The following is a 23,141-nucleotide window of genomic DNA, read 5'->3' as shown; positions in this document are numbered from 1 at the left end:
AAGCCATGACGAGACCGCGGCGCTCGTCCGGCGCAAGTGATGACAGTGTCGGCACTGTCCGGGAACAAGAGCTCGGCAGCATGTACGACTACCTAGCTAAGATCATTCTCCTTGGACCTAGCGGCACTGGAAAGTAAGCGCCCTAAACACCTTTTCTTCTCTCAGCACCTCCTAATTTGTGGCATGCGACATCGCGTATAACTGTACAACGAGATGTGATATAAAGTACTGACGCAATCTGCCTCCCATAGATCGTGTCTGTTGCACCGCTTTGTCAAGAATGAGTGGCGCGTTCTATCTTCACAAACGATTGGCGTTGAATTTGCAAGCAAAATTATCAAGGTTGGGTCAGGCTCGCGGCGCAAGCGCATAAAACTACAGGTGAGTTTGCCATCTTTGGCTTGCGAGTTTTCTCCCGTTTGCCTTCGCCCCCGCCCTCGCCGTTGCTAACCCCGATCCCCGTTCTTTTCCCCTGTATTTTTTTTTAGCTTTGGGACACAGCTGGTACTGAACGCTTCCGCTCTGTTTCGCGCTCCTACTATCGTGGTGCAGCTGGCGCTATTCTCGTATACGACCTCACATCGCACGTCTCCTTCAACGCCCTCCAACCGTTCCTCAACGATGCGCGTGCTTTAGCCTCTCCACAATTGAGCCTGCTGCTCGTCGGCAACAAACTCGACTTGGCTACAGAGATGCCCGATACTGGTGCGCCATCCTCAACCGTGCCCAGTAGCTATGCCTCAACATCCACCATGCAGGCCGGCGATTACCCTTCGTACTCGACGTCCACGATTACATCCTCAGGCTCAGCTTCAATGGCGGCCCAAGCCTCTACATTGCGTGCCACAGTTGCGCCTGAAGGCCGCGAAGTCTCCACTGCTGTTGCCAACCGCTGGGCTTCGCAGGTCGGTGTTCCCGTGGTCATGGAAGCCTCGGCACTCAGCGGCGATCAGGTCGACGAGGTCTTTGAGCGACTGGCACGCATGATTGTAACCAAGATCGAGATTGGCGACATCGACCCAGACGATCCGCTAAGTGGTATCCAATACGGCGACGGGTATGGATACAGCGCCGCCAGCATACGGGGTGATGGTGCAAGTGTCAAGAACTCGCTGAATGGGGTCACTGTAGACGATGGCTCGGCAAGTATGCGTAGACAGCGGAGGAGAACAGGCGGCCTAAGAGAATGGGAAGAGGTGTTTACGTTAACGAACGGGCGAAGACGAGGGGGGAACTGCTGCTAGAGGTGTAGAGGGGATGGACAACCTACATTTCAAGGTGAGTTAGAAGAGACGTTTTCTCCTTTTTCTTTTCTTTTTGTACTGTTCCTAGAGTTTCATGTTGCCTGTTTAATTCTTTCAAAGCTAGCCAGTCTTTCTTATTGCACGCTTTCTTCCCATCACCTATTATCTTTTGCTTTTTTATGCTTTGTCCTTACGTCTTCTAAGCGCCGTGAAACGTCACGTAAGATGTATAATTCCTAACCCTAACAAGACGTTGCATTGCATGCTCATCATAGCCTAAAGACTTTCTAATCTTGCCATCTTACAGTATTACTCCAATCCCCAACTTGAATAGCCTTTTGTGAGTTGTTTGATATTGATATTATGACGCAGAGAATAGACCCTCAACGTTGTCTCACGCGCAGAATCCGGCTTGATTCCCACTGGACTTTTAAACAGGGACAAGATGCATCCCCATGCCGCCACCCTGACGTCGCCCCCGACTGGCTGCCGGTAGCTCAGTTCCCTACTAACATCCACCTTGACTTGCTGCATCACGGGTTGATTTCCGACCCCTTCACTTCGAAGAATGAGTCCTTGGTGCAATGGGTGGGAGAGACCAGCTGGATATATCGCAAAACGTTTGATTTACCGGGAGATAAAGACCGTCCTGGATTGGGTCCTATGGGCGATGCTACAGCTGATGCGGCTGTATGCGCAGACTTACTCTTCCATGGACTTGACACGGTAGCCAGCGTGTCTCTAAATGGGATTGAAATCCTACAGGCCGATAACATGTTCGTCCCGCATCGCATCTGCGTGAGTCAACACCTGCTTTGGGACAAGGAGAATGAGCTTGTCATCAAATTCGAAAGTGCGTTGCTTGTAGGGCGCGCACGAGTGTTGCGCCAGCCACAACACAAATGGGGCTGCTGGAACGGCGAGAATTCGAGGTTGGCGGTGCGCAAGGCACAGTATCATTGGGTGAGTATAGGAGGTGACAAGTGACGCTCTACCTTCCTGCAAGTAATATGTACTGACTGACATTGGATAAGGGCTGGGACTGGGGCCCAATGTTAATGACATGTGGTCTGTGGAGACCTGTAGAACTGCATGTTGGACATGTGTACATCACCGATCTCTCCGCCCAGATCAACATCAATCTAACGCCAATCTCGGCTAGTGTTAATATCGCAACGGAAACCAAGGGAGTTGGCTCGGTTCTATCTCAAACTTCCGTACATGTGACTCTTGCTCTAGACGATTATCATCAAACAAAAGTTGTATCTCACGGCGACTCCGCACACTTCGAGCTCCCCCATCCACGGCTATGGTATCCCGCAAAATATGGCCCCCAGCCACTTTACACCGTTACTGTTTTGGTAATGGACGATAAAGGCCACATTTACGACCGCCAGGAAAAGCGCATTGGCTTGCGCAAAGTTGAGCTGAACCAAGAAAGCTTGCAAGGTCAGCAAGGAACCAGCTTCTTCTTCCGCGTGAATGGAATCCCCGTCTTTTGTGGGGGCAGTAACTGGATCCCAGCCGATAGTTTCCTGCCACGTCTGAACAGCAACAAGTACCATGCGTGGATGAAGCTGCTGCGAGACGGGAACCAGGTCATGGTGAGAGTCTGGGGAGGTGGTGTCTATGAGAATGACACATTCTACGATGCATGTGATGAGCTAGGCATCTTGGTTTGGCAAGACTTCATGTTTGCCTGCGGCAACTATCCAGCAAGCCCTGAGATGCTCAAATCTGTTGAAAGTGAGGCACGCGCAAACGTCATTCGTCTCCGTCATCACCCCAGCATTGTAGTTTGGGCCGGCAACAACGAAGACTATCAATATCAAGAAAGCGAAGGGTTGACATATGACCCTGACAACAAAGACCCCCAGTCCTGGCTTAAAACTGATTTCCCTGCCCGTTACATATACGAACATCTTCTACCCCGTGTTTGCGCAGAGCTCATACCACAAACCGCCTATCACTTTGGCAGCCCATGGGGGCGGTAAAAGCAGTGGCGATTCGACTGTCGGGTGATATTCATCAGTGGAACGTATGGCACGGAACGCAGGAGCGATACCAGAACTTTGATAAGCTTGCGGGGCGCTTTGTCTCCGAGTTTGGCATGGAAGCATTCCCATCCACCAAAACAATCGACAGCTTCCTACCAAGGGGCAAAGACGACCCTGATCGCTATGCGCAGTCTTCAACTCTAGACTTTCACAACAAAGCAACTGGCCATGAACGCCGCCTAGCACTATACCTTGTTGAGAATTTGAGATATGCGCTTGACCCACTTGAGGCTTATGTCTACGCAACACAACTCATGCAAGCCGAGTGCCTGTCATATGCCTACCGGCTATTCAAGCGACAGTGGCAAGGTCCAGGAAAAGAGTACTGCGCGGGAGCGCTAGTTTGGCAGCTGAACGATTGTTGGCCTGTCACATCGTGGAGCATTTGCGACTACTATTTGCGGCCCAAGCTGGCGTACTATGCTATCAAACGTGAGATGGCGGCATTAAGTGTTGGTGCATTTCGCAAAGAAGGGGAGCAAAATCGGAAAGTCCAAGTGTGGGCTTGCAACTTGGCCCTAGAACGCGCCGAGGTTGACTTGGAAGTCAAGGGCATCCATGTTGAGACCGGGGCGGAATTGTTCAAGCCAGTCAGAATCGGATCGATGGTGCTGCGCGAGAACAGGTCTACGGAGCTTCTAGCCCTGGACATTGAGGTGCAAGAGTCTGAAGATGCAAACTCCACAATAGTCGCAGTGTATTTGCAGCAAGATGGCAAAAGGGTTGCGCGTCATATCAACTGGCCAGAGCCGCTCAAGTATCTGCACCTGCAACAGCCTAAAGATCTGTGTGTGACTCTGAGTGCAGACTACAAGAGTGTAGTGGTGAGTGCAGATGTCCCAGTAAAAGGGGTGACATTAGAGTGCGAGGACGAAGGGGTTGTTTTCGAAGACAACTGTATCGATGTAGTGCCAGATGAAAAGGTGGTGCTAGGTTTACATGGTGCAACAGCCTCGACGATCATCACCGCCAGATATCTCGGCATGAAATGATGTAAAGCGAGATGAGACATGCACATGTAGAGCCAAATAAAACAATGTCGCAAAGAATGATGTATATTGGAAATAAGTTAACACAAATAGCATGCACACTAGAAAGATTGTCGGAGCTCCTGGAGCCTCGCCGGTGTAGGAAAAAAGATAAGACCGGCATGGACTATGATGGCCCAGTGCCCCGAAGGGCACGGGTTCTATTCTTGCAGCTTGGTAATCAGCAGCCCTCCCCAGACAGCCTGACAAAACGCCAGGACAGGATGAAGAGTCCGAAGAACCCATGGAGCGTGTAGCAGAGCCGGGTGACCAGAAGATTATAGCTGCAATGGACAAGCACTAGGGCTTTTGAGTATGTTTGGTTTGCATGCACGTAGAGTCAAACCTACCTGGATAACACGTTTCAAGGTTAAGCTTTGATGTCAACGCGCAATAGAGCAGACACTTCTAGAGAGTCTGAAAAAACTATGTAGCAAGAAGACCGCATTGCCATCAATTCATGGCTGCGAAAGTTGGGGTGCAGTATGAAAGAAGGTGAGAGTTGGTAGCAGACCAGCCAAATTTTTCTGCTCTTCTTAAACTTGCGATTATAGTGGGGTGGCTGTTGCTTAGTAATCAATGCTGCGGGTTGATGAACAGCAACAAGACGATGTCTTGAATGGCAGATTGACCTCGAATATACCAATTGGGGCTATATCATATGCATTATCGTAGAATCCAAGTTAATACCATAAGAACTCATTCATAAAAACCTCGGAGTGTTCATCTTCTGCCGTACATACTGTCATAGATCTGCCGAGGTTCTACCAGCTGCCACCTATTGCATCACCAGTCCGGATTCCACAACTTCACTTCGCTTATACGCTGCTGGCCTGTTCGTCTTCAAGCTTCCCAACAAGCTCCCCTTGGCAATCTCGAACAACCTACCGAGGCTCCTGTTCCATTCTTCTCCTGCTACCTTACGTTCCTTTTTTGCATCGAACTCTACAGCCAGAGCAAAAAGTCGCCATGTATAATATCGTCACGCGCTTCCAAAGCGCTTTTGGCTTTTTTACGACTGTTCTCTTCACAGTAGCTACACTCGTTGCCCTATCTGATATCTGTGTCCCGCGCGAGCCTACGGCTAGCATCGCTCCCAAAGATCTGAAAGTGTACGTATACATACGCTTAGTTTTTCCACATTTTCTGTCCAGCGTTCTAACATCCCCTCTCTTGTTCCCCCCATCTTTAGTATCAGTGGACGCGCCCACTACCACTCGACCAAGAAGACAGACCTAGCCTCGATTCGTTTCTCGCTCGATGCCGACTTCTCTTCGCTCTTTACCTGGAACACGAAGCAGGTCTTTGTGTATGTCACGGCCGAGTGGGACACACCGGCTACCAAGAACACGCCAGCAGGTCACAGCTCAGCCGTCATCTGGGACCAAATCATCACAGCGCCCAGCTCGGATTTCCTAGCCAACTTTGGTCCTGCAACCATGAAGAAGCTGCGCCGCAGCGCGGCTGGCAAAACCATTGATCCTAGCCGGTAAGCTTCCTTCAATCAGCTGCAATCACATGTCTTGACGCTAACGCTCTTTTATCACCAACTCTTAGTGGCAAGCTACACATCGAGAACCAGCGTCCCAAATACCAGATTACCCACCCTTCCGGCACCCTCGCCAAGACGCCGGATGTGCGCCTCAAGGTACACTATAACGTCCAGCCATGGGTTGGTCTGCTGACTTGGGATATGTACCGCAACATTCTCATCTGGAAGCGCATCGACAAGGGCGAAAGCAAGTCATTCAACTTGCCGGCCATCAAGGCCAAGCCCAGCCAGAAGTCGTAAGCGGGGGCCTCGCTCTCTATATACATTGTTTTTCTGTTGTTCTTCTATGAAATAAATAAGCCCTTGACTGGTTTATGGGTACACGGAGTACTGCGTTGGTCTAATTTTCATAGCCATGTCTAGGCCTAGTCTAGGCTTCTGACTGCTTGAAATATCGCTTGCATCTGGGTTCAACACACATTATACATCTGTTACAAATACTACACGTATCTTTCCCCCAGCACTCTATTGCATAAAAGTCATCAAGTCTTGTTTAAACGCTATTCATGCTATCCGCCCATATGATCGCCTAACCCACGTAAATGAAACTATGTAAGTACAAGCGCTGATGTCGAATCATCCATCTCTCATGAAGTCCCATTTCTTCATCATCTATAGTCATACAGCAGCCATATGTCATCTAAGCTATGAAGTACAAGTCGTCCAGGGGGAGGGGAAAAGCGCTACAAAGAAAGAACACAGGACAGAATGAAAAAAAAAAATGTTGACGAGTAGTGTTGACACACTCATGGGAGAGGTTAATGCTCACCAGCCAGTATGCAAGTCGCTTACATTTACATCAACCTAGTTTGATGCCGCAGCAGGAGCTCCAGCCCCACCACGACCTCCACGCCCACCGCGGTTGCCATTTCCACGTCCACCTCTACCGCCACGGCCACGATTCCGGGACCCTCCACGGGAACCACGAGGCGTGTCATCCAGGTTAGGTGGAGGCACCGCATTATACGACTGCTGAGAATCAGAGCCATTGTTGGTGAAACCTCCCCAGAAACCACCTCGGCCTCGGCCTCTGCCGCTGTTGAAGTTGTTGTTGTTGTTGTTATTATTGCCACTGCCGCCACTACCACGTCCATTCTGTTCAGAGTCAGGGTGGTGACGGTAGACGAGGCTAGAATGCAGAATCTGAGGTTCCTTGTTGGAACCGCCTCGGCCACGACCACCACGGGCACCACCACGAGCGCTACCACGGCCATTGCCATTTTGGTTACTGACGGCAGACTTCCAGCCACCACTCAGGGCAGGGGGCATAGGAGCATCCTTGTATTGGGCAACACCTGAGGCATCGGAGCCCTTGAGGGAAATACCAGCAGCAGGGTTACGGCTACCAGCAGCCTTAGAACCAAATACTAGCTGCTTATTAGTGAGATTTAGAACACTCCACGAAGCGACAGTCTGTCCACGGAAACCTGGGCAACGATCATCAAGATTAGTGCCTCCCATGAAAGCCACATCCCAAACAACATCCAGCAACACAGCTGTAGCAGTACGGCTGATACCAACCACCGTGCCGCGGTAGTTGAGGGGGACCTTGCCTGACGAAGCGACAAAAACAACACGGTCACCCAGCTGAAACTTCTGGTTACTGAGCGTAGCCTCCGCATCAATAGATTTCAGGATAGCGTTCCGTGGAACGTTTTGCATGAGTCTTACACCAGGTGCGCTAGAGGCAGTAGGCTTTTTCGAGGCAGACACAGTACCAGCAGTATCATTAACATTTGCCTTTGCATTAATTCCATCATTGGTGCTAGTATCGGTAGGCGCCTCAGCCGATTCGTCTTTGTCTTGAGTTCCATTGCTAGCCGTTGGTTTGGCTTCAGAAGTCGCCTTGGCTTCGGCAGCAGCCTTTGCCTTCGCCTGAAGAGCAGCTTCAGCCTGGGCCTCAGTCCGAGCATGAAGGTCCGCACCCGCATCAGCAAGGACGGTAACTAAATTTGAATCCAACTGTTCAGCGTCAAGAGGCACGCGATTGAGTTTCTGGATGCCAACGCCCTTGAGCCATGCGACAATCTCTTTGACACGAGCCTGAGCCGTTTCTTTGTCGGGCCAAAGCTGATCGGCTGTGACATCACTGCTTGTCGCATGGCGGCTAGCTTGTGCAAAGAAGTCAGGGAAGGAAATCATGTACTGCGTGATAAGGTCCAGGGCAACATGGCTAAACTCCCATCCGGTAGTACTTTTACGAGAGTATCCTAAGACCTTTTGACGTTTTCCTTCAAACTTGAGGTTTAGGCCCAAGTTAACACGCAGCCCTCCCACAGTCTCGATCTGGTAGGATGAAGTGATTCTGCTAAGGAGGAGAGGATTAATACCAAGGTTTCTAGCAACCGCATAAGCAGGGGTGTAACGGTTGTGACTAGTATGATCAAGAATGATCTTTTGAGTGAACTCAGGTTCCTTATCCTTCACCGACAATCGTATGTTAGCCTTGGTGGCATTATAGCCAGTGATAGCCAAGGGCTGACCATAACTGTACTCGCCCAGGAAGAATCCTTTTGATCCAACAGGGAACTCCTCTTCAATGGGGAGAGCCTCTTTTTCGATGAAGCGCTCATCCTCTTCGCAAACTTCGTCAACAATAGTCTGGGCCGCATACACGGATCGAACGCCCAGGTTCTCGGCGTATTCTTTAACCATGGCGCCTTTTTCAGTTTTGACCAAGCCCTTGAGCATCTCAACCTTGACCAGAGTCTCAACAGAGCCGATCTCAAAGCCCATGCGCTTAGAGTTCCAGTTCTCAATATAGCTAGCCTCGCGACTCCATTCGCTTATCTGCCGGTCGCTATGATTGTACTGTTTAATCTCACCGTTAGGACCAAGGCGGTAGTCAAACATCTCATCAGAAACCTGCACAATCCTAGCCTCCTGCAAGAACGGGTAACCGACGAAACAGCGCTTGCCCAATTTAGTCTTGTTGGCCTCAATCTTAGTCGCGTTGTCGGCATCCGTCAATGTGATGATCATGCTAGGGTTGCGACTGTCAGACTGAAAGACGTTGACACCATAACCCTCCACGAGGACACCAGAGCACGGCAGTGAGTAAAGCGAAGGGAAGCCTGCAAGGGCCCCAGCCTTGATCTTTGCACCAGGCATCAGACCGGCATGGAGTTTGAGGCCTTCGATGCTTGGCAAGTCAAAAATGTTTTCCACGCAGTGGCAAGTTGCGATATCAGAGAAATGTCCAGGCATCGATGAAGGGTAAACAAAGTTAACCTTAGCTGAGTAGCTGAACTTTAGAGCAACTCCAAAAGTGTTGCGTGCTGCCTCTTCAGACGGTAGGGTTTCATTAATAGGGGCCATGGCACTGAGCAATCGCTCTTCATCAATGAATGGAATCTTCACGACAGCCTCCCATTCCATCTTTTTACCGTTCATGTCAAGCTCGAAGTCGCGGGGGTAGAAATCAATGATAGGCGACTTAGGATCAGTCATAAGCGGCCAGTACACAGAGGGAACAATGCTCTTACTGCGATCAGGCAACACTCCCATTAGTTGCTCAAACGGGAGGAACGGAGCACCCTTCTTGAAATTCAAGTTGGCGTTGATTCCTTTGACAATATCGGAAGTCAAAGGGGAGTAATGGTACTGGTAAAACCAAGGCCAGGAAGCAATTCCCCGGTAGTAGTAATACAGCACCCACTGTAAACCCTGGACGTAGTTTTCGCAGAGCGCAGTGAGATCTGTCTCGTAATTATCCGGAGTCCATTCCTTGAATTTCTCCAAGTAGTATTTAGTCTTCCAGGCCTGAAACTTTTTCTTGTAAATATCTTCAAAGGCGATGGCAGCGTTCTCCTTAATAGGGTCAATAACCTTAGCGGAGTCATACTGCTTAATAACGCGGTAGACAGCAACACTGCCCTCTTCTTCTTCGTCAGACTTTTCATCGTCATCTTCGGCCTGGGGAGGAAACTCCATGATGAGATCACGGGTTTCCTTGTCGTTCTCCTTAGTAGACCAAGGCATATGCAGCTTGTCAGCTACATCTTGCACAAATTTGCGATCCGCCTCAGGCAAGCTATCACCCAAGTTCAGGGGTATTTTGGACCGTGATTGGACGTAGGGCTTAATTCTTTGCTTCCAAAGCTCACTTTGCGCCCTCGTAATCACAATAGAGCTCTGCTTAGCCTTGCGTCGGCCAGCGTTGGGCTTGGCACCAACACCAAGCGACTCTTCCATCTTCTTAGACTGGAACCAACTTTCGTTGGAAACATCGTCTTCAAAATGGCCCTTTTCATCCTTGGCTAGTTCTTCAACCAGCTTGACAAGGCGGGGTATGTTGATGACACCATCCTCGTTGATGTAACCATCACACTTGGGAAGAACTTGCTTGTAAAGACGGAACATAGAAGCCAAAGCACCTTCGTTGATATGAAGACGGGGTAAATTGGGAAGGAAATCGTTTCCCACAAAAAAGGCCATCAGAATGAAGTCATCTATGACGCGCTCGAGGTCAAAGTCAAACGTAAGCGCGCCCGGGGCGGCAAGCTCGCGGAACTCTAGCTCGAGATATTCTCGCACTATGCATAGATGGAGTAAATAAAAGTTCTGGCGTTCCAACTCTGTTGACTTGTTCTTTGACGCCCGGCCAAAGGTAACTTCTTCTCTCAGAAGACAGAAATGGGGATCGTGGCTAAGAAGGCCCAACATGATCAGATCAGCGTCAAGGCCGTATAAGCAGTGTCGCATATTCGGGTTGTATCCAGGCTGCGCCTTGGCATTACGAATGTACTCCATGATCTTATGCTCGCCCTCTCCAGGGACCTCGTGACCTGACAAAACTACATCGCAACGCTGCCAGTCAGAATCTTCGGAAATCTTCTTATTGACAAAGTACTTTAGCTGGTTCGACAGCTTCTGCATAAACTCAGTTCCTATGGGAGGTTAGCATTGGGATGAAAGGGGTGAGGAGCCATATGCAAGGTTAGCATTTACCAGGAGTGATACAGTTGCTGTCAAAGGCTGGTTCCTTGGGCATTTCAACACCCTTTTTAATGGCCTCTTCACGCGCGTTTTCAGCATCCAGCGCTGTACGGAAACGGCGGGCTCTCTGCTGGTTCATCTTAGCACGAGGGGCAACACCATCTATAGCCATGAAGAACATGTTCTTAGGCTTGATCTTGCTAAACAAGTGCTCGATGTAGCTGAAGATTCTGAGAAACATCTCCTCTTCGGTCAAACGAAATGTTGCGTCCTCCCCGGCATCTTTGTGAGTGCAGTTGTGGATGATTCCGTTCATGTCAAGCTGGAGTGCGGGATATTAGCGGCCAGGCGCTCTCGTAACAAGGGGTGGGGTAGTAAGAGTACAGGCGACTATGCATGGTGAAGGGTTCCGTACATAAAGACAATCAAATTCGGGGATGCGATTCTCTGCAATCAACTGCGAGATCGGGGGATACCGTTCAGATATCCATCTGAAGAACTTGGGGACACTGCAACAAGGGTAGAGAGTGATGGTTAGTCAATAGGCAAACAGCAAGTAGTTTGTAGAACTGTTTCTTTTAATTCCCTTGACATACCCCATTTTGAGATTAGACTTCGAAGGACAAACAATCAAAATAAAACAATACAAGAGAAAGGGCAATGAATAAAGGGGAGGGCAATAATGCCACAATGAGGCGCTATGCTACGTTCGCGATAGCGCAGAGAGAAGGTTGAGCAATAGTGTATTGCGTTATATTGAAGAAGACAAGGTTGCAAACTAGCAAGTTAGCAATCGTGATGGGCAACCAAAGTGGCCGTTTAGGTTGAGTCAAGCAACGAGACTGGGCGGTGAGGGGCGGCAGAACAATCAGGCTGAGAGGCTAAGCTAGTTAGGAGCCCAACTTTAATGGATAGAGATATCTATTTTTTTTAGTTAATAATGCAAGTATTTTACATCTAGTTGGATCTCTTTTTTAAGCCAGAAGGTACCAAGTTTGTCGCATGATTTTACGAAGGCTATTATGTGTTCTGAGTGAGAGCGCACATGTCGTACAAGGGACACCTGCATTCATAGCTTGCCCAAGCTCCAAGAAGGGATTGCCCCACCAAGGCTGTACCTGATTCATTAGGGTTATGCTTCTCTCAAACCAGGGTCCGTAAATTACAGCTTAACGCGGTCAAGTTTCCGTCACGCGTTTATGGCCTTTTTTTTAGGAGATTTGTTTAGTTGGCCAAGATCCATGCTGCGAACTATCACGAGGCTGAAACAACGTTGATTCGCAATTCTCGAGTACTTGGCTACATATACACCCATATCCACAGCTTACGCGCACCCAGCTCTCACAATGTCATCACCTTCTGCAAGTCTAGACAATCAGAGTAGGTTTTCACATACGCTCCACATGCTATAACAATGGATACGAAAATGCTAATAAAAAACAGCCGCCAACCTCTCCATCGAGGAGCAGGAACAGGAAGCGCAGAGAGTAATTAACGAGGGTAAGATTATGCGGCATGGCGGCCTCGCTACGTGCGGCAGTAGCGGCTTTTGCTAACAGGTGTGCAGAATACAAGACATGGAAGAAGAATAGTCCCTTTCTTTATGATATGGTGCTGAGGTAGGCTAGGCCTTTTATTTTTGCGACAGCCTATTGATGCAGCTGCCCAAAGACTAACAGCAATGACAGCACTGCCCTTGAGTGGCCTACACTTACGGTCGAATGGTTCCCCGATGTCAAAGAAGAAAAAGACAAGCCATACAACACCCACCGACTGCTTATCGGTACACATACCTCGAACGATGTGCAAAACCAGGTGCAAATTGCTGAAGTTCAGATCCCTAAGGTTACTACGCCAAACGCAGAGGAATATGACGAGGAAAAAGAGGAAATTGGTGGATATGGAAAGCGCACTGGCGGGCCGGGCATGAAGTTTAATGTGGTGCACAGAATCAATCATCCGGGCGAGGTCAACAAAGCACGCATAAATCCACTGAACCCCGACCAGATTGCCACCATGGCCATTGATGGCCGTGTGCTTATCTTTGACCGCTCGAAGCTATCTGTGATTCCGGGTGCGAGCTTGGAGGCACATATGGAGCTACATGGCCACGAAGGCGAAGGCTTTGGGTTATGTTGGAGCCCCCATGAGCTGGGCCAACTGGCATCAGGAAGCGAGGACAAGACGATGTGTCTCTGGTAAGAAAGACTGCTGTCTACCATATTAAGGGGCTAAATGTGACTTTGGTGGCAATGCATGGCTGACAAATGAGTAATACCTAGGGACCTCAACGACTACACAACTGGCAACTCGATTCTGTCGCCTAAGCGGCGATACACACACCACGACAACATCGTCAACGACGTGCAATTCCACCCTGTAGTGAAGAGTTTCATCGGAACCGTTTCAGACGACTTGACGCTCAAGATAGTCGATCTGCGCGAAGCATCGAATTCCAAGGCTGCACTTGTTGCTAAGGATGGCCATGTGGATGCGATCAATGCTCTAGCGTGGAACCCACACCAAGAAGTGCTTGTAGCAACGGCCTCGGGCGACAAGACTATTGGACTATGGGACATCCGTAATGTTAAGCAAAAGGTACATACCTTCACGGGCCACGAGGACGCCGTGACGTCGCTTCAATGGCATCCTACGGAGGCTGGAGTCCTGGGCTCTGGCAGCTATGATCGTCGTATTCTGTTTTGGGATTTGTCACGTATTGGCGACGAGCAATTGCCCGAGGACGCCGAGGATGGACCTCCCGAGCTGTAAGTAATATCCTTTTCTTTTATTGACTCATACACCGCCATCCTTTATGCACGATAAAGAACAATGGTATCCGAAGATGATATACTTACCATTCATGATGTAACAACACAGACTTTTCATGCACGGTGGCCATACCAACCACCTAGCCGACTTCAGCTGGAACAAAAATGAACCCTGGTTAGTTGCCAGTGCGGCCGAAGACAACTTGCTACAGGTGTGGAAGGTCGCTAGCCAGCTGATAACACGGGACGAGGGCGACATTCCTCTGGAGGACATGGAGTAGAAGGCCTGGCCCTCTAGCTCTAGCTCTAGCTCCAGCTCCAGCTCCAGCTCCAGCTCCAGCTCCAGCTCCAGCTCTAGCCTGTTGGCTGCCAGGAAACGAGTCTGCAAAGAAAGTCCCGAGGTAGAGTCCGCTCTCGGTGGGAATCTAGATTGCAAGGTCAAGGCTAGGATCTGATCCCAAAATTAGTTGGCGATTACGCTGACGACCATTGAGTAATCGTATTTTCTTTCAGATGGATCAAAATGAAACCAACAAATCGAGCCAAGGAGCTGAATGGCCAAGTCAAATTTGGGGATGGGGGGCAAGAAACCAAGGCAAGGGAGTGAAGCAAGGGAAGCGAAGGAACGGGGGGGCGAGGAGACCTGGTCATGAATGGGAAGTAGGGGCATTAGTAGGTAGATAGAAAGGGAAACAAGATGGAGTATAATGGTAAGACAAGGAGGGGGTATTGGTAGCTAACCTAGTAAAGTAGACGAAGAGGGGCACGCCACTAATCTTTTTTGGAGAAGTAAAGCCTAGCGAGCGTTTGGCGAGCGAAGGATTTACCATTGTTCTTTTACTCTCGCATATCGCATGTTACATTTTTCCTTTTTTGTAAATGAAAAAAAGGAATAATATCAAATCAAATGATCTTATAGTCGCCCGTCTTATGCACGCACAGATGCACTAGCACCTACTTGCCTTTTTCGGCGGGTAAGAAGTGAATGAATGGACTCGGACCAGGCAACGAAGATGTACTTCACTAAAACATATCTAGGTGAAAAACATATAACCTAGCCAGAGGAACTTGGTAACTGCCTCTCTCCCATCTCAAACCACATCTCTTCTTTTCCAACTCACATTTCAACTTATTTCAGTCTCAACTACAACCCAAACACAAGACACAAATGTCTCTCGATCAGCAATCAGATGCTCTCCGTCTCGCAGCCAAAGACCTGTGGCATAAACGCCCGCGTGAGCATCACCCACAACTTGGTCTTGAGGCGAACCCGAACAACCCAGTCACTGGTCTGCCTTCAGGCTTTGATGAGCTCCCAGAACATCTGAAGTCCGACATTGCACGGGCCCAGGTACGGTCCAACAAAGCACGTGAGCAGTTCCGGCCTGCGGCAACGCTTCCGCTGGTTCTCGATGACCCTCTACCTATCCTCGGCCGTCTAAAATGTGGCGTCGACATCTTGGAGGCCTTGATACACTACTATCCCATCATGATGACCATTCTATCATACCTACGCCCAAAGGACATCCTTACACTCTACTCCGTTAGTAAGCCCGTGAAGAGCTTCATTGACATGCGCCCAGTATCAACCATGAACTTTCTCCTCCAGTCTTTTTCGCCCCATGGCAAGAGACACTTCCCCTATGAGAATTATCCTGATCTGATACATCCAGATCCATGTGGGGGGACTCTTGCCAATTACGAAAACCATGCCACCCAAGAATTATCAGGCTCACAAGTGCGCATGGTGCCAAAGCTCAAGTGGTTTCAGATGGTGGGCGCCCGCGAGGTTTACATCACCCAAATCATCGCTTTCCTAGCCCGTTCAGGCCACCGCATGCCCAAGGGTTCGCCAGAAACACTAATGAAGTTGTGGCAATTCAATGAAGTGCCTACCAGCAGCAAACGCCGCGAGTTGGTCAGCAACCCGCAATTGTGGACACCCAAGGACATATTAAATGCACAGCTTTTCCTCATCAAACTCAGCCTTATTTTCCAAGATCCCATCTACGGCCCAGATAGCACCGAGTTTATTCGTTTCCTCATGGGCCAGCGTGGCTTATATGACGTGTGGGCTGCCCTCTTCCGCCGCAAGTACACATCGCTAGAAGAAGTCATGGCTGCACGCGCCCGCTTTAACTACGAACTCCACAACCCGGAGGTCATCCTTAATTTTAACCCTCATATGTGTATATGGGGTGTGCCAATCAGGGAAATCGGGCGAGGCCACTTGGAAGGCTGGGGCCAGGGTAGCAACCACCTGATGCGTATCGACCAGTTATTAGCACAGCAAAGTGCAAGTTTCGGGTTGGAATTGCGAGAGCATCTGGTCAACATGGTGATTTGGGGCACGTTCAACTGGGAAACAGGGCGAAATTTGGTTCCCGACGAGGCGGAAATGGACATGATTACGGCCAGTCCCGAGGAAGAAGAGGAGCTGTTGAAAAATGTAAATACAACAAACATGTTCACGCGGCGACACGCACTCAAGAAACGGTGGCACACACTGAGCTACGCCGAGCGTGAGGCTGTCCGGTTAGTGGATCGCCTGGAGGAAGCCGAGGCAGTCAAGTCGTCTCGCATTTTGCAGGTGGCTAGAGGGGACCTGGAGGAGCCGTTCCTGGAGCTGTACTGGACAAATGTCGAGAACTACGATATAGAGTGGCAGATGCGACGCGGCTGGCCCTTGCGGTCCATGACACGAGCTGAAATTGCGCACAAGGCCACAGAGCTGTGGGAGTACGAACAACAACCCGGCATCCATGATCGTCTTAAGTTAAATATGGAAGCGTTGACTGTGGAGTCAGACATTTCGGCGCCCACTATTACAGATGAAGAAGACGAATACCTCAAGTCTATGGCCGATTGGGACTATAGCAAGTTCGATTTGGACTTTGACTGGAGAGGCCTCATGGCTAGAATTGTCAAGGAAAAGGTTCGTGAGGAAAATGGAGAGACGCCTAGATGCCCTGATTTTAGTGAGTTCTATTTTGGGGACTCTGGTGATGATTATGATGAGGAGGGAAATCCTCCAGCAGAGGAATATGATGACGATGAGGAATATGATGACGATGAGGAATATGAGGATGATGAGGATGATGAGGATGAGTATGGAGGCTATGTGGAGCCCCAACAGCATTTGCAGCCATCTTCTATAAGTTGGCAGGCTGAGGAGGCGCTCCAAGATTATCTCGAATAGGGTAGCGAGTGGGAATCTGGAATGGACTCGGACTCAGATGCAGGCTTAAGTGAGCTGGTCTTGGATGATTTGCAAGCCATGTGGATATGAAGTGGCGATGTTTGCTGCAAGATAGTAGTATTATGGTGACAAGATAAATAAAAGAATGCACGAATATAAATTAAATACCAACCAACTAAGGCCATCCGTCCATTCATCCAGCCTACCATACCAATGTTTTCTTCCCTTGTATCTCTGCAAGCAAGACCTCCCCCGTTTTATCCCTTCCCCTGTGTCAAGCCTGAAGTCTTTCTCATGTAAGTAAAAGCCTCTTTGCTCCGTTCCCAGAAGTTTCCCCAAACCAAACTCCTTGCCGGCTCGAGTCCAAGAAAACACGAGAACTTGAAGTACAAGAAACAAAAGAAAAAGAAATAAGAAAGCAGCAAACAGAATAAGAATATCAACTAGCAGGTAAAAGCAGAGCGGGGTAAGGGAACAACAAGCAAGCAAGCAAGCAAACAAACAAAGACTTTATCATAGTGTTCCAATGTTCTCCTGGCCATCCCATCAAAATAAAAAACTCCGGCTCCGTCCAATCCCCCCAATGCCGCGTAACAAATTTTGATCAAACGAATCGAAAGAGAAGAGCGAAGCTCAAGCCAACTCCGATGATACCAGAAAGAAGTAGTCTGGACAAAGACGTATCAGAAAGAGAGAAAAACGATAAAAAACAGAGTAAACAACAGCAGCAATGGAAAAGAAAAAAGTAGCAAAAAAGTGGCAAAAAAAAAAAAGAAAAACAAAAGACCAAAAAAAGTACCCCCGCCGTCCCAAAAAACAAATGCACAGGCAAAAATTGCACACAATGACATGCTTCCCAGAGACGCGCAACTCCAACCACCCCCTCCCAAAATATCCTTTGTCCGTATCCATCCCATATACAGAATAGCCACCACCCAAGCAAAAGACCTCCTCATCGCCATTCTTCATCCTTGTAGATCTTGATGGCTTGATACCGGTTTGCTCGTGCTGTTTCTTTTTCTTGGGCCCACTGCCTGTTGCATGTCGTCTCTTAGTCAGTTCCCAAGCGCTGTATCGTCGTATTTTCGTTGTTCTATATTTCGGTATTGTCATCAAGAAGGTGAGAAGCGGAGAAAGGGGCAGATTGCTTGGGCTTGACTAGTTTCAAAAACAAAGTCTAACCAGATATGCCGAATCAACCAAGCTAAAGAAGACTAAAATCAAAATCCCAACACCGGCATATGCCTACCTCATACGTATGTCGTCATATACATGTGACGAAAAGGCTGACCCGACACTGAAATCTCTGCAAGGGGCCTCTTCTAAGCCCAAAACAAGAGTCTTCCCGTTGTTTCCTTGTTGATCTAGGCGGGCGATTTGGCAGGAGGGGCGGCACCGCCATTCTGGCGGGCGTCGCCCCCGCTAACAGACAGTCCGCCCATGCCTGACGACAGAAACGAGAAAGGGTCACCCTCATTGTTGTTGCCATAAAAGTTGGATGACTGTCCAACATTGGCCGGGCCGTTGTTGGCTGACTGGAAAGCAGCTTCGGCAGCCCGGCTGTCAAAAGGGCCGGCTGAGTGATTGCCGGGACCATGGCCAAAGTGTGCGTTCAAAGATGAAGGGTACGCCGCAGCACCACCACCTCCAATAACGTTAGGAAGGGCATATGTGCTCAGAGGGCCACCAAAGTGCTGGCCGTTGCCACCATAGCCACCACCGCCCTGGGATCCAAATGGCCCGCCGGGAGGGCCATTGTTCCCACCCATAGTGTTTTGGTTCATGTTGCTGTAGTTATTGCCAGAATCCATGTTGGACGAGTACCCAGAGTCGGCAACAATGGCAGCACCAGCCCTGCTCGCACCGCATCTCAAACAACAGACATTCTTGGCGAAATTGTGGTAGCCACAAATCTCATTGCCGCATTTCCAGTCACCAGCACGGAAGGGGACTACGCCACCACCTCCCATGCGACCACCTCCATGACCCATGTGACCATGGTTGTGATGGCCCATGTTGTGATGAGAATGCATCATATTGGGAGGGCCATTGAAGCCGCCACCACCGTAGCCGCCAAAACCTCCCATTTCCCCCATAGGACCGTTGCCAATTGCCGGGAATGAGCATCGGAAGCAAGCAGTGCGACGCTGAAAATTGCTAAAGCCGCAGCTAGGACAAGTCCAGTCACCTGGACGGGGACGGTTCTTGCTGGGTGGGAAAGGAGTTAGGATATCAGCTGCACGGTCAAGGACTCGGCTGCTGGAAGGTGAAACTTCGATGGCCTTTTCGTTCAAGGCACGACCGTTCATGCACAGGCTTTCGGCGGCCTCTTCGTGGGATGAGAAAATGGCGAATCCAGTACCAGTAGGTTTATGCTGCTCGGGAGTACGCAGAGTCCAGAAAGCAATCGGGCGGCCACCATATTGTGTAAACCAGCTTTCCAATTCCGACTGCGTGGTGTCATGGGGAAGGCCAGACATGTGCAAAACCTTGCTACGTTCAGACAGAAAAGCACGAACATCAGCTCTAGCATCCATGGGACGAGTTAAAACATCAGGATGACCATGGGCAGGCTGGGATTTGCGAATGAGACCACGGAGCACCCTTGCAAGAGTGATGGCCTCCTCTATCGCACGGCGTGGACTTGCGGGTGCCAAAGCCTGCAAGTGAAAAGGCAGGTTATGCTTAATGGGGGCGCTGGATTGGACGGGTTCGACCTCGAGAGCGGCGCAAATGTTGGAGAGCATGGAGGGTCCAAACGGTAGCGACTCGGGATGATGCTGTTGCCAGCGTTGATATTCGGTCCGTAGGTCAAAAGTGCATGAATGTTGCAAATAGGGAGGCAACACAACAGCCTTGTCACGGGCCTCGCGGGGTAGCTGCACACGCAAATCCCAGGCATCCAGGGTTACGAAGACGAAATCAAGATTCTTTGATGTCAAGTGTTCGTTGATGAAAGCATCAAAATGGTTTACGGCATCGCGGAAAGTGCCAGCTCCACGCACGTGTTCCCAAGTGAGGGTAGTTAGGCTGGCTACACACGGGGAAAGTTAGCTACGATGGAGTTACGGGGCTGGTATATAAAGATTCGGATCGGTCGGTAGATAAAGGGCATCTTGGGTATTAGCTTACTGCAAAGGGGGGTGATGGGAGTATTGATGGGCTTGACAAGAACACTGTCACGAGCAACCTAGGTAGAGGATAGATGTTAGCCAATATCCAAGCCATTGATGCAGGCGCCGTTTTGTATTGATTGGTTACGATCTGGCACAAGGCTGAGCTATGGCACAGCCAGCCATGTGACCAATAACGTCCAACAGGACTCCGATGGGTTTGGTCGGCTAATGTGACTGTGTGGCAGCAAAGCAATGGCAATGCTGTACAGAAGTCACCGGAAGTTCGGGACATGCGCAATCATGACAAGTAGCAGTAGCAACTTTTCTTGTAATGAATTGGCCAAGCGGCCGGATACATTTCTATTTCCAAGTGAGTGTTTGCTTACCTCATCGGTACTCTTCGCATCTAGCACAATCCATCCTAGTTCGATGACTTCAGCAGAGTCCTTCGTCACGTAGACGCCATGCTCATCGCAGGTTGTGGCCACATGCATGACCACATACCGGTCGATATTACCGGACGGAGGCTGTTGAGCGGCCATGGTATGGTATTGTATCAACGGCTGGGACCGAGTCAAAGGAAAGGAATCGATATGAATAATGTAGGTGGCGAGTATGAACAGTGGATCGGACGACAATCGGGGCCGGTAGTTCTTGTCCGAATGAGAAAAAAAAATAGGACGGTCGAGGACAAGCTAGTGGGGGTAAAGAGAGACTGGCGAAAGATTCACCTTGTCCAGATCCAAAAGCAGGAGTTATGGAATTGTGGAAAGGAAAGAAAGGTTGACGAGGCAGTCAGCAGGAAGCCCAACCGCAAAAGAAGGCGGGTGGGTTTTTTTTTCGCAGCTAAAAGTGACAACGAGCAAAAACAGTAGTGAGACTGGACTGTGAAATGTCAGCAACAAGGCGATTTAACCTAACCCCTTTGCCAAATAGAAAGAAGAAAAAAAGAAGCAAAGTAAAATATGGGGAGGGAGAGAGGAAAAGAGTTTGTAAATCCCCAATGCTAAACAGCACAATATGTTCGAGGTGCCAAGTAGAAGGGGTTGACAAGAGGCAGAGGAATCGAGGAGGTTCGAGGCTAGTAGAGAGAAAAGACGACGGCTGAGAATAAAAGCAGCAGTGTCAATGAAAGGAAAGGAAAGCAAGCAAGCTTTCTGTAATTTTCAATTCCTAGTTAAGGTTCAGGGGAGCAAGGCACAACCCAACCAACCAGCTGAAAGAGAGCCTAAGCCTAGCAGCAAGGAAAAATGGCAACTCGCATCCGTCCAGTTTCCTTGGTGTTCAAGAGACCCCCCTACCCGACCTAGCTAGTCAGTCATCCAGTCATCAGTGAAGGCAGTGGACATCCAAGGACACAAGCGCAAAGCCAAAAGAACCCAAGAAAGTGTCCACAAGTCCACTTTAGTGAGTCCACATCTCATTGCCAACCAGAAGCAAGCGTCAGCCTTGGCGTTTCTCGTTTCTTGGATGTGTAAAGGCCAGGATGCCACCCGTTAAGTTCGTTGTCCCACACATAGAACCACTGAACCACCGCTAATGCAGGATATCCAGTTGTTGGGTGGCTTTAACTGCAAGGCTGGTCAGGCCTGGGAGACTAGGCCTTGACTGCGGTGAGAGTTTGTGAGATTGGTCTCAATTTAGCCCTTTCACTGCCAGGATACGTGTACTCTTTTCTAGGGCTCTGTTTTCTGTCGTTTGGTCTACTTCTGGCAGCGTAAGAACTGAGGGGAAGGTGTTTGCGGAGGGAGGTGAAGGAAGTTGATGCTGGGTTTCCCCTTGGGACAAGGGCAACGTAAAGGGGGATCATGGCATTTCAATGTAAGGTAGTGATGCGGAGTTATTAAGGTGAAGACGAGGGCCAGTAAAAACTAACTAAGCAGCCAAACATTACGTACCTTGGTATTTGTTTCTATTCCTTAAATTGAAACACAAACCTTTGCTAATCTACACTTTAGGTAAAGCGCAGGTTCAAAGGATATTGTAAAGGGGATAGCAATCAGGAAGAAAGAGCAATGCAAATATTGACAGGCAGCGCGGTGCAGCTAGTTGATCAATAGAAGAAGCTTTGCACAACGGGACAGATCGGCTGGCTGATTGATTGACAGGATAATTAATAAGAGAAATAACAAAGCAGACAATGGGAAGAAAAATAGAAAAATAAAAGAAAAAATCGCAGCCCAAGCGCCAGTCCCAGTTCGTGAGGTTGATATGATTGATGGAAGAAAACCCCCAGAGGATTCAAATGGCAACTTTGCGGTATATTGTGAGTGCAATGAGTTGTGGGAAGGAAAATATGAAGTGTTTCTAGCGCCGGAGAAACGGTGTATTTGGCTTTTTCTTTATTTTTTCTATCTTGAGAATATTGTGCGTATTAGACGGAGGCCGTTGGCAAGAAGCTTAAGATGGGAGTTGCCATGATAGTGGGTGGAGTGATAGGCGAGGTGAAGGACTTGGCAGTCTAGGGTACTAAACCCTATTCTCACAATAGATATGGGCACATCTACAACCAGTTAAAAGAGCGAAACACACGGGAGAGGCCGTACTATGGGCCATGAGCTGTTGGAGGATTGACTGTGATTCATGTCGGCTGCATGTCCTGGCGACCTAGAAGGGGGGGGGGGGGGGGAGGGATAATACGATGGGTTGAAAAGAAAGGAGTAAGGGAGGTCGACGACCAGTTAAGTAGTAGGAGACACGGCCACCTTGTGCTTGTTTTTATGTCCATGCGAGTGGGTGGTGTGAAGGCCTCGTCTGCACGTAGTATAGATAGACTATACCGGCTTGTTCAAATATTTTCCCTTAACACGCTGTAACGTGTTATTTGCCAGGACAGTCTTCTCATCGCTATCAGCTTTCTTAGACTGCAAGCAATGCTGTGATGTGTGGTTTATCCGAGGTTCTTCCAGAACTGCTGTCACTTTTTCTTTTTCTATTCCATCACATCAGGCTAGATAGGCCATTCATCTACGCTGGGCTGAGTCAAATCACAAACACGATGAGTATCTCATCTGTCGGGATCCGGGATCCCTACATGTTGGCAGCCCTGTTTTGTTGCTTGCCATCCCTAAAAGTCTTCCCCCCTCTTGAAGGGACAACATATTCTCCCATCCTTCTTCGTCCTCCTAGGCTGGGTAAATGAAGCTGCCAGCCGCTAATAATTAATCACCTCCACTGCCGAAAATGAACGAAGAAAAGCTGGTAGATAGGTATGATGCTGATGTTCAGTGATTTTA

General features: G+C 49.2%; 6 protein-coding genes across 6 annotated transcripts; 4 read left to right on the top strand and 2 right to left on the bottom strand.

The window, feature by feature from the left end:
• Positions 1-5: 5 nt before the first annotated feature.
• On the top strand, positions 6-4,633 carry HOO65_020088 (putative glycoside hydrolase family 2 protein; the record flags this gene model as incomplete). The annotated part of the gene is made up of 9 exons (XM_071006279.1): positions 6-133; positions 252-381; positions 489-1,146; positions 1,223-1,278; positions 1,683-2,042; positions 2,099-2,207; positions 2,331-3,178; positions 3,223-4,125; positions 4,553-4,633. The coding sequence occupies 9 exons, from the start codon at positions 6-8 to the stop codon at positions 4,631-4,633; spliced, it is 3,273 nt and encodes a 1,090-aa protein (XP_070860726.1).
• A 665-nt stretch (positions 4,634-5,298) lies between these two features.
• On the top strand, positions 5,299-6,121 carry HOO65_020087 (putative signal peptidase complex subunit 3; the record flags this gene model as incomplete). Its single annotated transcript, XM_071007007.1, has 3 exons — positions 5,299-5,441; positions 5,522-5,818; positions 5,887-6,121. The coding sequence occupies 3 exons, from the start codon at positions 5,299-5,301 to the stop codon at positions 6,119-6,121; spliced, it is 675 nt and encodes a 224-aa protein (XP_070860725.1).
• Positions 6,122-6,685: 564 nt separating this feature from the next.
• HOO65_020086 (5'-3' exoribonuclease 1) lies at positions 6,686-11,420 on the bottom strand (the record flags this gene model as incomplete). Its single annotated transcript, XM_071006274.1, has 4 exons — positions 6,686-10,770; positions 10,832-11,141; positions 11,235-11,328; positions 11,416-11,420. The coding sequence occupies 4 exons, from the start codon at positions 11,418-11,420 to the stop codon at positions 6,686-6,688; spliced, it is 4,494 nt and encodes a 1,497-aa protein (XP_070860724.1).
• Positions 11,421-12,165: 745 nt separating this feature from the next.
• Positions 12,166-13,871, top strand: HOO65_020085 (Histone acetyltransferase type B subunit 2; the record flags this gene model as incomplete). The annotated part of the gene is made up of 6 exons (XM_071006668.1): positions 12,166-12,199; positions 12,263-12,319; positions 12,387-12,438; positions 12,499-13,017; positions 13,102-13,587; positions 13,700-13,871. The coding sequence occupies 6 exons, from the start codon at positions 12,166-12,168 to the stop codon at positions 13,869-13,871; spliced, it is 1,320 nt and encodes a 439-aa protein (XP_070860723.1).
• Positions 13,872-14,758: 887 nt separating this feature from the next.
• Positions 14,759-16,789, top strand: HOO65_020084 (uncharacterized protein; the record flags this gene model as incomplete). Its single annotated transcript, XM_070999986.1, has 1 exon — positions 14,759-16,789. One exon carries the CDS (start codon positions 14,759-14,761, stop codon positions 16,787-16,789), a length of 2,031 nt encoding a protein of 676 aa, XP_070860722.1.
• A 1,364-nt stretch (positions 16,790-18,153) lies between these two features.
• On the bottom strand, positions 18,154-20,447 carry HOO65_020083 (putative RNA-binding protein C17H9.04c; the record flags this gene model as incomplete). The annotated part of the gene is made up of 3 exons (XM_071006518.1): positions 18,154-19,823; positions 19,922-19,979; positions 20,292-20,447. 3 exons carry the CDS (start codon positions 20,445-20,447, stop codon positions 18,154-18,156), a joined length of 1,884 nt encoding a protein of 627 aa, XP_070860721.1.
• Between the last annotated feature and the right edge of the window lie 2,694 nt (positions 20,448-23,141).

This window comes from Ceratocystis lukuohia (genome assembly GCF_044167205.1).
Source record: "Ceratocystis lukuohia strain C4212 chromosome Unknown Supercontig2_pilon, whole genome shotgun sequence".
NCBI classification, from domain to species: Eukaryota; Fungi; Ascomycota; class Sordariomycetes; order Microascales; family Ceratocystidaceae; genus Ceratocystis; species Ceratocystis lukuohia.
The sequence above is the reverse complement of the archived record's forward strand: the minus strand, read 5'-3'. Positions and strand labels throughout refer to the sequence as shown.